The sequence below is a fragment of the Macrosteles quadrilineatus genome, unplaced genomic scaffold, assembly GCF_028750875.1.
Source record: "Macrosteles quadrilineatus isolate MER2022 unplaced genomic scaffold, UCM_ALF_1.0 Scaffold_3__2_contigs__length_128488019, whole genome shotgun sequence".
NCBI classification, from domain to species: Eukaryota; Metazoa; Arthropoda; class Insecta; order Hemiptera; family Cicadellidae; genus Macrosteles; species Macrosteles quadrilineatus.
The window spans coordinates 83,665,927-83,679,375 of NW_026542596.1; the positions used below are offsets into that span (position 1 = coordinate 83,665,927).

At 34.9% G+C, this 13,449-nt stretch overlaps 1 protein-coding gene across 2 annotated transcripts in view; it reads left to right on the forward strand.

Moving 5' to 3' along the window:
• The window catches only part of LOC128988797 (uncharacterized), a 35,534-nt gene that overhangs the window by 8,952 nt on the left and 13,133 nt on the right, over window positions 1-13,449 (forward strand). The window contains exon 3 of one of the 2 annotated variants that reach the window (XM_054410449.1): window positions 12,764-12,903. In XM_054410449.1, coding sequence (XP_054266424.1) covers window positions 12,764-12,903 — 140 coding nt within the window. The remainder of the gene's footprint in view (window positions 1-12,763; window positions 12,904-13,449) is intronic. The other variant, XM_054410450.1, reaches the window with a different exon arrangement.

The window sequence follows — 13,449 nt, forward strand, 5'->3', positions numbered from 1 at the left end:
ATTAATTCTTTTAATGTAAATATTACTTTCATTATTTTAATAATATTACTTTAATAACATTTGAGAAGTTTTGTTAAGTGTAAGCAGTGTGAGGAATGTTTTATTACTATAAAAAAAGTCAAAACAAGTAACTATTTTATAAAAAATAATATTGCTTTTATTTTATGATTTATTTTATTTTAGGATAAGTTGAACTCTATCCTAACTGATATCACCATGTTTCCTAATCGTAGGCATTTTTAATAAGTTAGGCGTGATTAATAAAAAAATGTTATGCTGATGTTATTTAATGAAAGATTGTAAATATTCTTGCCTATTATCATTAGTACCTGGGGACCGAGCTTTGCTCGGGAAATCATTAGTATTTACTATGAGAGAAATATTTGTTCAATGTCATCTATCAAAAACATAATTGTTTATCAGTCTGTTATAATAGTAATATTGTAGTTGACTTTGTTTTTTAAGCAAAATTGATGATTCTCATGTAAATTAATATAGTAATTTATTCCATCTTTAAACAATAAAATATTGTGATTTATTTTTCAAAAAAATAAAAACATCCTAATTTGGCTACATTGTAGTTGAGTATAGACAACATGGCATGCTATAATATTGCAATTTAAGTTCTAAGGATTTCCACACAAGAACTGTAAGCATCTCAATTCACTTTTCCAAATAGTTTTCTTAAACAAACAAAGAAAAATATCACAGTAGTTACAATTAATATTACAGAGTGAGGCTGCATTTATTGTAAAAACATGAAAACTACAAATTGTTTATACGATTGTTTTTTGTAGACTAAAACAAATAACATAACAAACACATAAGAATTCAAATTAGTCAGTTTTAAACCAATTTTAAACTATAAAAATGTAATGGTGATAAGCATTCAACTGTGGTAAAATAGGATATAATACAATTACATATTTTACCTCTGCTCTAGATTCTAATTTGACTATATTCTTCAGATTATCGACAATTAAGTCAACAAACTATTTAATCCAAACTAAATAATTTCAAGTAAGGTAAGCTAGTTATTATGGTACAAATTTAAATATTAATTACATAGACCAAAATGAACTAACATTTTCAATATTGTTCATCTGAATATTTCCATCCAAACAACGTTTTTAGTTAATTTTCTGTCTCTAGATGGCAAAACAACTTTTAAAGAGTTTCTTGTTCGTACTCTGGAGAAAGCTACATAGAGCATCCCATGCATGAATACGGGGTTGTTTAACACAACACCAACAGACTGAAAGGTTTGGCCTTGAGACTTATGGATGGTCATAGCAAAAGCTGGTCGAACTGGAAACTGATGTCTTTGCAGCGAACATCCGAGTTGACACTTGCTCGAATCAAGAGTGACTCTTGGAATGTGTACATCTCGACCAGAATGACTGCCAGTAATTATTTTAGCCTTAATAATGTTCGGACACAACTCCGTGACAATCAGTCTTGTGCCATTGCATAAACCCTCCGTCACGTCTAGGTTTCTGAGTAACATTATAACGACGTTGTTTTTTAGTCGGAGTTCATGAGGTGGTAAATCTGATATTTCAATTGAGTTTAAAAACTCAGTTGGGAATTTGAGAGCTCCATCAGGTTCATCTTTTACTGAATCAAAACTTTTATAAATTGTTTCTTGTCCAGGGATAATTTGGATGATCTCGTTATTGATATTATCAACATCTCTATTTAAAGGTGCAAGGATGGCTCTATCTCTCATAGCATTGTAATCTCTGTTGGCTAGACAATCGCCATATATTTGTTCAACAATATTTCCATTTGAAATAATGTCATCGGGAATATTTATTTCACAGTCATTGTTGGTGGGCAAATCTCCATTTCCAAGTTGAAGGAGATATCCAGCAAATGCACTTTCATCGAGATTGACTCTCATGTTTTGATGAAGAGAGAAGAGCTTGAAAAACTTCCAAATACTGCAACGTTTTACAGAAAGGTCGATCAGCTCAGATCGATTTGCTCTAGGCTGGACTGGAAGGCATTGGCGGAAGTCTCCTCCTAGGATCATAGTTTTTCCTCCAAAAGGCAAGTTTCTGTTTCCTAAGCTTCGCAGGAGTCCGTCAATACAACTTAGGCCATATTTTGGTAGCATTGGTGCTTCGTCCATCATAAATACGTCTACTTCTGCCAGTTCTTGGGCCTTCTGAGTGCCTGGCTGAATTGATGATTTAGAATCGCTAGTCAATGGAACTTTTAGACCAAAAGTCCTATGGGTAGTACGTCCTTCAGGTAGCAAGATTGATGCAATGCCGGTATATGCCATGCATTTTACATTAAGATTTTTTCCAAGAATTAGATGGTAGAGGGTATTGTACACGTATGTCTTCCCTGTACCTCCTGGTCCATCGAGGAAAAAACACTTGGGGATGCAACTCATCGGGTCTTCTATTGCTTCCATAACAGCATCAACAAAGTCTTTTTGTTCGTTATTCAAATTGCTATATTGTCTGCGACCAATGGCTTCTAATTCGCTGACATTGTGGGTTTCTTCATTTCCCTCGTCTTGAAAATTCTGAATGTCATCCATACCATAGTTTTCCACCCAAAATTGGAAGTTTCGGCCTGAAATAAATAATTATTTTGAGTTCACTTTTTACAAAATCATAAGTATTAAAACATGTAGTATAATTTATTTTAGTCTAATGCTTTCTCTTATTTTAATTTGTTATAATATTCATTGCATATTTTTTATTTTTATTTTGCTTCACACTTATATTTAATAAAATTTGAACAATTATACACTCTAATTTTACAATTATCATAAATGACATTAAAAAATATAAACGTTTCACAATGTTAATAAAGTTTATGGTCAAGTAATCTACTAATGAGTCACAGTAACAAATGCTAAATATTTAATTTAATAATAAGTTAGCATTTTCAATTCTGTACATAATTAGTATGGGTTAGTTTCTCATATTTTAGAACTTATGTGAAGCCTAAGTCTAGTGCGCTTCCAATGTTAGAATTGAAATTTAAGCCATAGAATCAGTTGATCAAAAGTAATTGTATGTTATTGTTATTGATACTATGAGAAAGAATTACCTTCAGTAGCTTCAGTATTCAGCTTATGGGCAATAATACGTTAAGCCTTCATGAGTGTTGTGATCATTTACTGCATGACTTATATTAGAAGATTCATTACAATAGGGAATGTAGTGAAATTGCACGTGAAATAATAGTTAAGTTGAAATAAATTTAGCAGAAATCTACTACCCAATAAATATAAAAGGAGGTGTATAAGTTAAAGCTAATTAAAGATTATTCCATCCTCTCATTAATTTAACTACCGCACTCGACATTGACAGAAATTGGTTTTTCAGTTATAGTATAATATGCTCAATGGTATAATCTGAATGTTAATTTCCTTTGCTCTGTATACACACATTGTTATTTCCTTTTGGTCTGTGTAAACATATGCTACAAATAGCATGGGCAAGCTGAGGTGCCCGTGGGTACAGAACGTCATGTTATGTCTTAAAATGTAAACAAAATGACAACAATGGCGGAATGTTTTCTCATAAGGCCCATGTTAAATTTTCAAAAGTTTGCACTCATATTATGGCGAAAATAGATTTTTCCTGGCTATACCACTGGTCTAGAACTTATTTTTGGCACAGAACTTAGTTATTCCGTAAATATAAACGATTTTGTTAGGGCCGATTCCCAGATCGAGTGGACAAGTATTCAAACTTTACTCGTATTATATATAGGATAGTAAGGACTGTATTAGATCATCTTTGATCATTATTTTGAAATGACTTTTAAAGACATTAAAATAATTGAATATTGATATGGTATTATGTATGATATGTTGAAGTAATTCACTAAAGATTGATATTTAACTTTGGTAGACCAATAGACAACATTCATTGACCATCGGCATGGCTAACCTACTCGCTGTCAGTTTAAGAGAAAGATATTATCATTTAAAATAAAATATAAATAAATATATTATACATTTTGAAGGGGTATCCACTCAAAATAAACTTAATTTAAGTTTTGTAATAAGTAATATTTATAAGTTGATTATTACCTTCTGTAGCTTCAGTATTTAGCTTGTAAGCTATGATTCTATATGCTCTGTTGTAAGAATCTTCTAGAGGGGTTCCAGAAATCTCTGCTTCTCTAAGAAAATCTTCTGCCAACTCGTCCTTAAACATATCCCAGAGACGTTTAGGGTTTTCTGGTGATCCGAGAATCAAGATTTGACAAAAGAGTGTCCTCATGACACTCGGCATCTTTGACAAAGCGGATTCCCGCAGCCCATCAATCCATTGCTGGTCATCATATGTAAGGCCTTTTGCTAGGCATGCTTGTTTATAAGTGGAATAGGCAGTCCCATTTACAAATTTAAGGTCTTCAAAACTTTTGGCATCTTTGGTATGGAAGAGGAGCATTCTTAAGTGATAAAGTTCAGGTTGGGCCACCAAGTTCACAGTGTGGATCCTTCCAATCGTTTTTGAGCTTCGCTGTCGTACCACCCATTCACTTGTTTTGCCTAACCATTTGTACTTTTCTGGCATCTGCCAGTAGAAGTAGTAGATTACTTCATTCCCATTCTCTTCTTCTATGTGAAGTTTAGAGTTGTGTTTAAAGTACGCCTCTAAGGTGGACCCTTTCAGGCCAGTGTCCGCTACATCTTCTTGTGTCTGTTCAATGTTTCCCACACGGTACTGACCTTCTAGATGGATGTCCAAACGTTGCACCGAATGGCTTTTCCTTTGGATTTCATTTCCAGCCAGCCTCCAACATGCTTCAGGGGGCGAAATATAACGTGCCTCAACAAATGTTTCTGCTTCATTATACATTATTCGGGCCACATTTTCAACAATTTTTACATTTGCGCAGTCATGCCCTTTATAAATGTATTTATAGAGGTACTTAACGGCTCTAACACTACCAACATACTCGATATTTATGTGGCACATGTATTTCTTCAGTAAATAGCCATTGTATGGAGCAACATGTCTATTGTCCCGTGTAACTTTTTGTCCATCACTGTTTTTGCGGTACACCGCATGGACGTGAGAAAATTCTGGGTTATTTGGATCCAGTTGTGGGTCATACCGTCTCTTGTAATTCGGTTTTTTGTTGTCAACAATCGACGTAAACTCTTGATGAGCTTTGGGGAATCCAAAGCGGCATTTAGCTGATCCACCCTTATTCTCCATACATGACGCAGACGGATTAAGTTCGCCACATGGATTGTGAATCATCCATTTGAGGACCAACTCCCTTAGAACTGGGTCATCATTAGGAATTTCTGCCGAAATGAAAGTGTCTACTTCCTCTGGAGACCGGAGTTTGTCTTCATTTGCCATAATGACAAGAAGATGTAGGTGGGGTAATCCTCGTTTTTGAAATTCTATAGTGTAAACAAAAGCAGAAGACTTCCCAAAAATCTGTTTCTTACTGATATCTTCAACTATGCTGTCAAATTTCAATTTGGCTACCCTAGCCACAATGTCAGGTCTTTCTTGGGCGAACTGTTGTAGTTTAGAACCATCAGAGAGCTCAATACATGCAGCTTCTTTTAATTCTGGCCATGTTGGACTGCACGTTATTGTGATAAAAAAGTCTGGAGAGCCAAACCTTCGGACAATTGCCATAGCGTCTTCAAAGTGTTCAGTGAAATATCTCGTTGATCCGGGAAAAGATGATGGTAAAATCAGTTTTTCAGCAACTGTAGCATTTTTCTTTTCAGCCAATTCATTTAGAAAATGTGTTACTCCTGCATACTGATCAGCTTGAAGTTTCTTTTGGTTATATTTGATCCACTGAATACGATCACGTTCAACACGGATGTATGTGTCCACGACGTACTGTTGAAACAGTCTACCACCAAAGTGGAGAGCATTAAATCCAATCGACCTTAGATCTAATCCCTCTAGCAATGGTTCAGGAGGAAGAGCCTTGGCTTGTTCTGGACGAAAGGCTAACCTGTATTGAGCCAACTCCATCCTCGTCATGTGTGCACGGCTTGCATAAGGCGTTTTAAGAGGAAGCCCTACAGTAAACCCAAAAGTTCCTTTTGGGTAGAGGAGAGGGTAGGTGAATGGTTCTACTCGGCTGTCAATGTTCTTGAGCGTTATTAACTGTTTTCCTCGCTCCTTAATAACCATCTCATTTTCCGGGATACTTTGGTCTGCATTTAATGTAATTACAGCAGCAACTTCATTATAAGTTGGTGAGTTGAATCGCCTGGGATCATCGCCTAAAAGTAAACATCGTAAATTAATGATATGAAAAACAAAAAAATCTTAACTTTAATCGTTATTTAGTTCTAAGAGAAAAATTACACAAATAAAAATATGTTTTTTACCCTAAAAACAAAAAATTTCATAATTTCTTTCCAAACCATTTTGTAGAGCTTAAAAAAACAAATAATTTAATATATTGAAGCGTTATTGTGCGCCTAATGGTTACGGAGAAAATTCCAAAAAATTGTAAATTTAAAATTCCTATGTTATTCTTATGGAGAATAAGTCAACTGTTTTAGTTTGCTTGTTTATGAACATATTTTGATAAAATTTGTAAAATACATTCATTTTTTACTAAACTATTAACATTTTACCACAAAACATCTTTTTGCAGCAAACCTAAGTACGTTAAAGTAATCTATTAAAATAGGGTATAAATGTGATACTTTTCAGGAGACATTTTAGTGTAAATCCAATCAGGCAAATGGAAATTCACTTAGTCTGCAGGTTTGCTGCGGCGGGGGTATTATTATTTTAACAGGCTGTTGTAGTTATTCTTACATGCAATATAGAAAGCTACGGAGAAGAGAAGAGAAAGGAAATAAAAAAGGCTACGGCGCGCTTACATGCTTATATGCTATTATATATGTTATTATGCTTATATGGAAGTTTTCAGAGTTTAGTACTGAGATTGCAGCAAAACGTTAGTTGTGGCGACCCTTCAATTAAATATCCCTTCAGAGTCATCATATTTATCGAGGAGTAACAAACACAAGACAACTTACTTGATAAGTTTGCATAAGTTTTATGTTTAGTTACTGTTTATTTTATATTTCTGATTTTATATTTTTGCAGCAACTACAAATAACATACAAAATAATTGTGATTAGAGAAAACAGTATTATTTTACCTGCACGTTCAGCAAACAGGAGGTGGACATGGGGTGGTTGGACACCAAGAGCTTCAGCACGTTGATTGTTTTCCTCAACTATCTCCCTCATCATCGTAAAAGCCTGTGAAAATGGGTTTTGACTTCTCATTATCTCCTCTAAAATCTGTATTAGTTCTTGATTGATGCCTTGATTCATTGGTTCATTCATACGTTCTGCAACGGCTGTTTCCGGATCAATGAAGTACATTTGGCCATATCTAGGTCTTTCCAAATCACCCTCACTGTTGCTGACTGGCTGAGCCGCCAAATTTAACTTGTGATACACTTGTCCACCAGCAGTAAATGTATAAATACCTTTACTATTGAAAGTCCTGTCATCAGCAACATTGAATGAAGAAAAAGCAAAACAGGCAGAAATATTTCGAATTTTATCGTGGAACTGTTTGGCTAGTCTGTGTTGTTTTGTGTACAGCAATGCCAATTCATTGGGAAACTCTGGCGCAGGTTGTTCAATGCGACCATGAAGGCAACAGTCACCAAATGAATTAGGGTGAATTCTGTTCTGCACTCTCTCTTTTAAAAAATGAACAGCACCACAATGAACACATGCGATGTCAAACATTCCCAAATTGCTGTACTCTACGAGGCTTGAGGCAGCGGCTTTATAGGATTGAAGTTGGTTACGCTCAGAATTCTGTCGTATTTCAGCTGTACGACGACGCTGTTCTCGCAGGCGTTGAGCATGCTCGTCTACCACTTCAGCATCCCTGCGGTTGGCATCTCTTTGCCTCTGTTCTTCAAGACGTCGAACACGCTCGTCATCGTCCTCGGTGGCTCTGCGGATAGCGGCTGCTTGCCGCAGTTCTTCAAGCCGTCGAACACGCTCGTCTTCTTCTTCGGCGGCTCTGCGGATAGCGGCTGCTTGCCGCAGTTCTTCAAGACGTCGAACATGCTCGTCTTCGTCCTCGGCGGCTCTGCGGATAGCGGCTGCTTGCCGCAGTTCTTCAAGGCGTCGTGCTCGCTTGTCCTCCTCCTCGGCAGCCCTGCGGTTGACGTCTCTTTGCCGCTGTTCTTCGAGGCGTCGTGCTCGCATGTCCTCCTCCTCGGCAGCCCTGCGGTTGACGTCTCTTTGCCGCTGTTCTTCGAGGCGTCGTGCTCGATTCTCCTCCTCCTCGGAAGCCCTGCGGTTGGCGTCTCTTTGTCGCTGTTCCTCAAGGCGAGTGGCACGAGCCTGGCTGTCTTCTGACATTCTTCTTTGCTCAAAATAATTTACCTTTTCTTCCACCATAGATTGACTTATTTGAGCACTTACATCAGAAATTATCTCCAGAGCCCTTATCTTTGCACATCTAATGGGTTTGTTGGAAGTCATCAGCTGTACAAATAAAAAATCTGTATTAAGGTTGTGTTAATTTGTAATACTGCAACATTTGTATCCTAGTCTACTGAGAGTAAAAATTGAAGCATCACCTGGCCAATTTTAGAATATATTCCTATCTACACTTGTTGCGTTATACTTACTCTTGGCATACTCCAATACCAGAATAAGAATAATAATTTATCATAATGGAAAATAAAAATAAATGTATAACAACTTCAACAAACAATACCAGTAGGTCTATTTGTTTACTAGCAACAGTAAAGACTCATGAAAATATATGATGATCCTCTAACCTATATCCACCATTAATGGTTACTTTTTGCAAAAGTTATCTTTTCTATTCCGGTCTTTAGGTACATAAGGCATTTACACTGTCCAAAAATCGAGTAATGCAATTTTTAACCGCATACAATAACAATAATGACAGATTTTTTTGCGTGATTAGAATATTTTTTTTAAATTTTCTGTTTGAACCAAACTCATACTTTTCTACAGTACATTAAATGTAATTTCAAATATGAATTAACCACAAAAAGAATGGTTCAACTTTTTAAAATTATTTAGCCTACTGTGGCAATGCGGTTTAGGTATAGTTACTCATACTCACATTTTCATCTGATTGATCTGGTAACATGCGCACTCCATTTGTGACCTGAAATTTAAATATTTGTCTTTTATGCTTGTTGAAAGGTAATTTTAATTGTATCTAAGTGTAAGCTATTTTTCAAAGATCGTAAAATTGGTGACTGATTACTTATCTACTTTATTAGTTATTGGTACTGTATTATTAATTTATCACAAAATAATATTTATAAACTAAATAAATTAATACTTTTGAATAATTTTACATTAATAATACGGTTGAGATGATAATAAAGACTCACATTTTGTTCAGATTGAACTTCTAAGACACATACACCAGACCCCTCAGGTCCTTCAGGATCAGGTTCTTTTGCAGCCTGAAATAAAAAAAAAATGTTTGATCAAAGAAAGAAAATTTAAGCTCCTTTCTAAAGGTCGTAAAAAATGGTAACCAACCCTATAGCCTACCTCTTCCTCCACAATGCTACTTACTTACTTTCCGTGTCCGGAAATCAGACTTCGCTTTTCCAGAAATTAGCTACCGATATGGCTTTGTCATTCGCTTGTAAAAGGTAATCTAATGTGGTCTAGGCATGGACATCAGTACATGGCCGGGATCCTGAACAACACCACACGCACCAGACGTTTTCTTCGTCTTGTAAGAGACCCATTTCTGCATGTTTGTCTTGCATTTTGGTACCTCGACCCTGATTCGGTCTTGAGTCTTCCACACCGTGTAATGAAGGCATCCACCAGGAGCCAGTTCCTCCCTGGCTGGTATGGGAGGGTTGGCCTCCCACCTTTCCATCCGATTGCTCTGAGTGTGATCCATCCAGAACTCGTGTCCGTGATATGAAGCTCTTTTTGGACCGAAGTAAGACTACACTACACTAAGATATTTGTGTGTAGGACAATGCTCAAGACGGTCTCCCCACCATGTCACATTCAACTTACAGCCTGCTTCTCTATTGTTTGGGTGAAAAAGGCACAAACTTTCTGCTTGAAACACTCTTGCTATTTCAATAGAACAAATTCCTGAATGATATTAGATTTTACAAATTTATAATTGGATGCTAGCTCATACAAAACCATTCTTATCTACAGGTTTTGAAGTATTGAAAACTTACCTTAAACTCCTCATGAGCTTGCCTAACTACTAAAATTTATTAGAGAAACTGACATCATTATATTTATTTAACCATAATGACCAGTAAATTGGACAAAAGTTAAGAATTCAAATTTTTTAATTAAACAAATAAGTTTATTCCTTAGTTATCCTACCTTTATAGAATTGTTTTAATCCATCCTAAACAAAATATAACTATTTCAATGTAATGATGTTCACAAAATTGTAAATTGTCATCTAACTTTTTAATGTACCTCACACAATGAACTATAGAGAAATATAAAATAAGCAACTCTATTCCAATTTCTGTATTCGTGGTGTAAGCTAGTAATGACATACCACACGGATTTAATGTATGTAATTAAATTAATAAAGGTATATATTTTATAACTTACCTGGTCTTCATCAGCTTTGTGACTTTTAAAGAAATTCCCCAACTTCTTCAAACTTCTATTTGGTGGTCGTCCTCTTTTCATGATTTCAGATTTTTTGTTGAGTACATTTCCATCTAGTAACGAATTTTTTGAGGCAAGATGTTTACAAACAAAACTCTATTGTTGATACGTTAATCACAAACATGTGACTTTTAACCACATGTGCATAATGCAAAATTTTTATTTCAGTATTAGTTTTGTAATTATTTATTTCAGTATTAGTTTTGCCATAATGCATAATGACATAATACAATCCAATCGGATTGAGTCGACTCTAGATTTTAAACAAAGTTGGCCACAATAAGAATAAAATATATTCGACTTTTTTCGAGCTAGTGATATAGTAATACACTTTTTACCGTTCTAGAGTTGAGATATATAGTTACCAAAGTATGTGCTTGCATAAAGCTCATACAATAATTGACATAGGTCCATAATTTCATACTACATAAATATTTTACCCTTTTCTTAGGATTTAAGCATGGATAGAACATGATAAAACATAGTCCCTTAGTAGATTTCCCATCCTTATGGAACAGCTGAAGCCAATTTTATTGTTAGATCCGCCCGGTTTTCTGTAGATGTCGTGTTTGGTTTACAATTTGTTTCTTGTTATTTCAGTAATTTAAACCCTAGTTTAACCAAATAAAACTATCTAATCATAAACAATAACTCGTCCATTAGCTATATAACCAAACAGTGAGACACAAATAATGAGAAACTAACCCTAAAATAATAGAAACAGATTGTAGACAAAAACGACATCTACAGAAAACCGGACAGAACTACCAATAAAATTGGCTTCAGCTGTTCCATAAGGATGGGGAATCTAACCGTAGCATTTGAGTATTTTAGATACATTAATCCAACTGCCGCAGACGCTTCCTACACTCCGCACTGCTAGCCTTTACTACAAACATTGTATCCAGTAATCTTCAGCATAATCTTTGCTTAATAGTAACAACTGATGTTTTTGCTTTTGTACTGTATTTTGTAATTTCTAGTATACTGTGGGTAGATGCCTTTATGAACACATGTTTTAACTTACAAGTCTTTTGTTTACTTTTTCCTTGTTATTTAATTCTTCCAACATGGTTACTTAGCAACCCATAAGACTAATGTTAAAAAAATGTGACTTTCAGTTTCATTTTTCTACGTAATTAGATTTTTGTTGGCAGTTGTAACTGTAGTAAACTCGTTTTTAGGCCAAAAATAATCTATTTACAACATTTGAAGAAAATCGTCGGAGCCGTTTTCGAGATCTTGGTGCAAGCAAGCAAGCATACATACATACAAGCAAACATTGCTCGTATTAGAGTATAGGATTTTAGTATTTAAACAGTCATCTAACAATGTTACAAAATCAGGTAAAAATTTCGAACGTGCATTTCCCGTTGTGTATGAGAAGAGAAATCTCGTCTCGATCTCGTCTCGAAATTTTATGAGAAATAAAAAATCTCGTCTCGTCTCGTCTCGAACTAAAAATCCAATCTCGTCCATCCCTAGTAAGAATGTAATTAAAATTATGTTGACATAATTTATGAATGTGCCCAAACATACATTTAAAAATGAGATAATATTCACAAATTTAACAAAATATTTTATGGGTAAGATGAACTATATTCTCTGAGTCCGTTAACACTTAGTATACTGTGGTTATGTCTGTACATTTTTCATTAATTTACTGAAACAGAATGTGGTTGTATAACTTAGTTATATGGAACTATTATAAATACCAGCATGCATTTCATATAATGTCTATCTCATTTCATTCATATCTTATTGGATTTAAACGTAGTGGTCAATTTAAAATGTTGTAAGCGGTTGCTTACTAATGAAAAACCTAATGGCACAAAAATTATACTAACTAAACTTTTTTTTTACAATGGACCCAATAAATTTATATTTTTATAAATTTTTATCTTGAAATGCAATTGACCCTTTAATTTGATGGAATTTTAATTTTGATTCTACAGTATTAGTATAAGGCTTGTGAACGTATTTTCTTAACGCCTGTAATTCTTAGCAATTGCTAGAATTCGAGCAACAGGGACACTTCATCAGTATATCGTACACAAAGCTTATCCCAAAAGTCTGATTTCTGATTATCTTTTACAGAAGAGTCACAAGAACCATTACCGGTACCTACGCGTAGAAGTGCTAGAAGAAAAGCAAAAGAGACTCCTAGTCTCGATGAAAAACTTGATGAACTATTCTCAGGCAATTCGGATTCTGACCAGGCTTGGAGTCCAGATGAGGTAAGATTAGAGCTGATTAAATAGTTGAGTATTTATCCTTTTATGGTTTGGAAATGTTTGCAGAATAGCACAAAATATATTTGACTTCAATGGTTTTTTTTAACTAGCTTTTTTCAATTCTCAGTTTTTAAAATAGAAAAGATTCACTTTACCACATTCACATTGTTTTTTTTTGTTTTTTAGCGAATTTCCCTATAGGGAAGTAGCTATTACCGTAGGTCTCATGGTAAGACCTAAGCCCGGGACCGATTTACTTTTTCATTTTGATGTCCCCAGAGGCCAAAAACACCATTCGTTCAAATTTTTATATATCTATATATAGATATATATATATGTGTCCATCCGCACAATAACTTGAGTAATTTTTGTCCGATTTTGATAAAATTTGGTTTGAAGGTGTAAGGCGGGATAAACTTGAATGAGTTCGTGAACCAGCATGATCGGACTATGGGAACGGGGGTTTATGGGGGGTTTTATGGGGTAAAAATAGGTTTTTCCCATTTTTGCCGCTAAAAACACAAAATTTCACAATTTCTTTTTAAACCA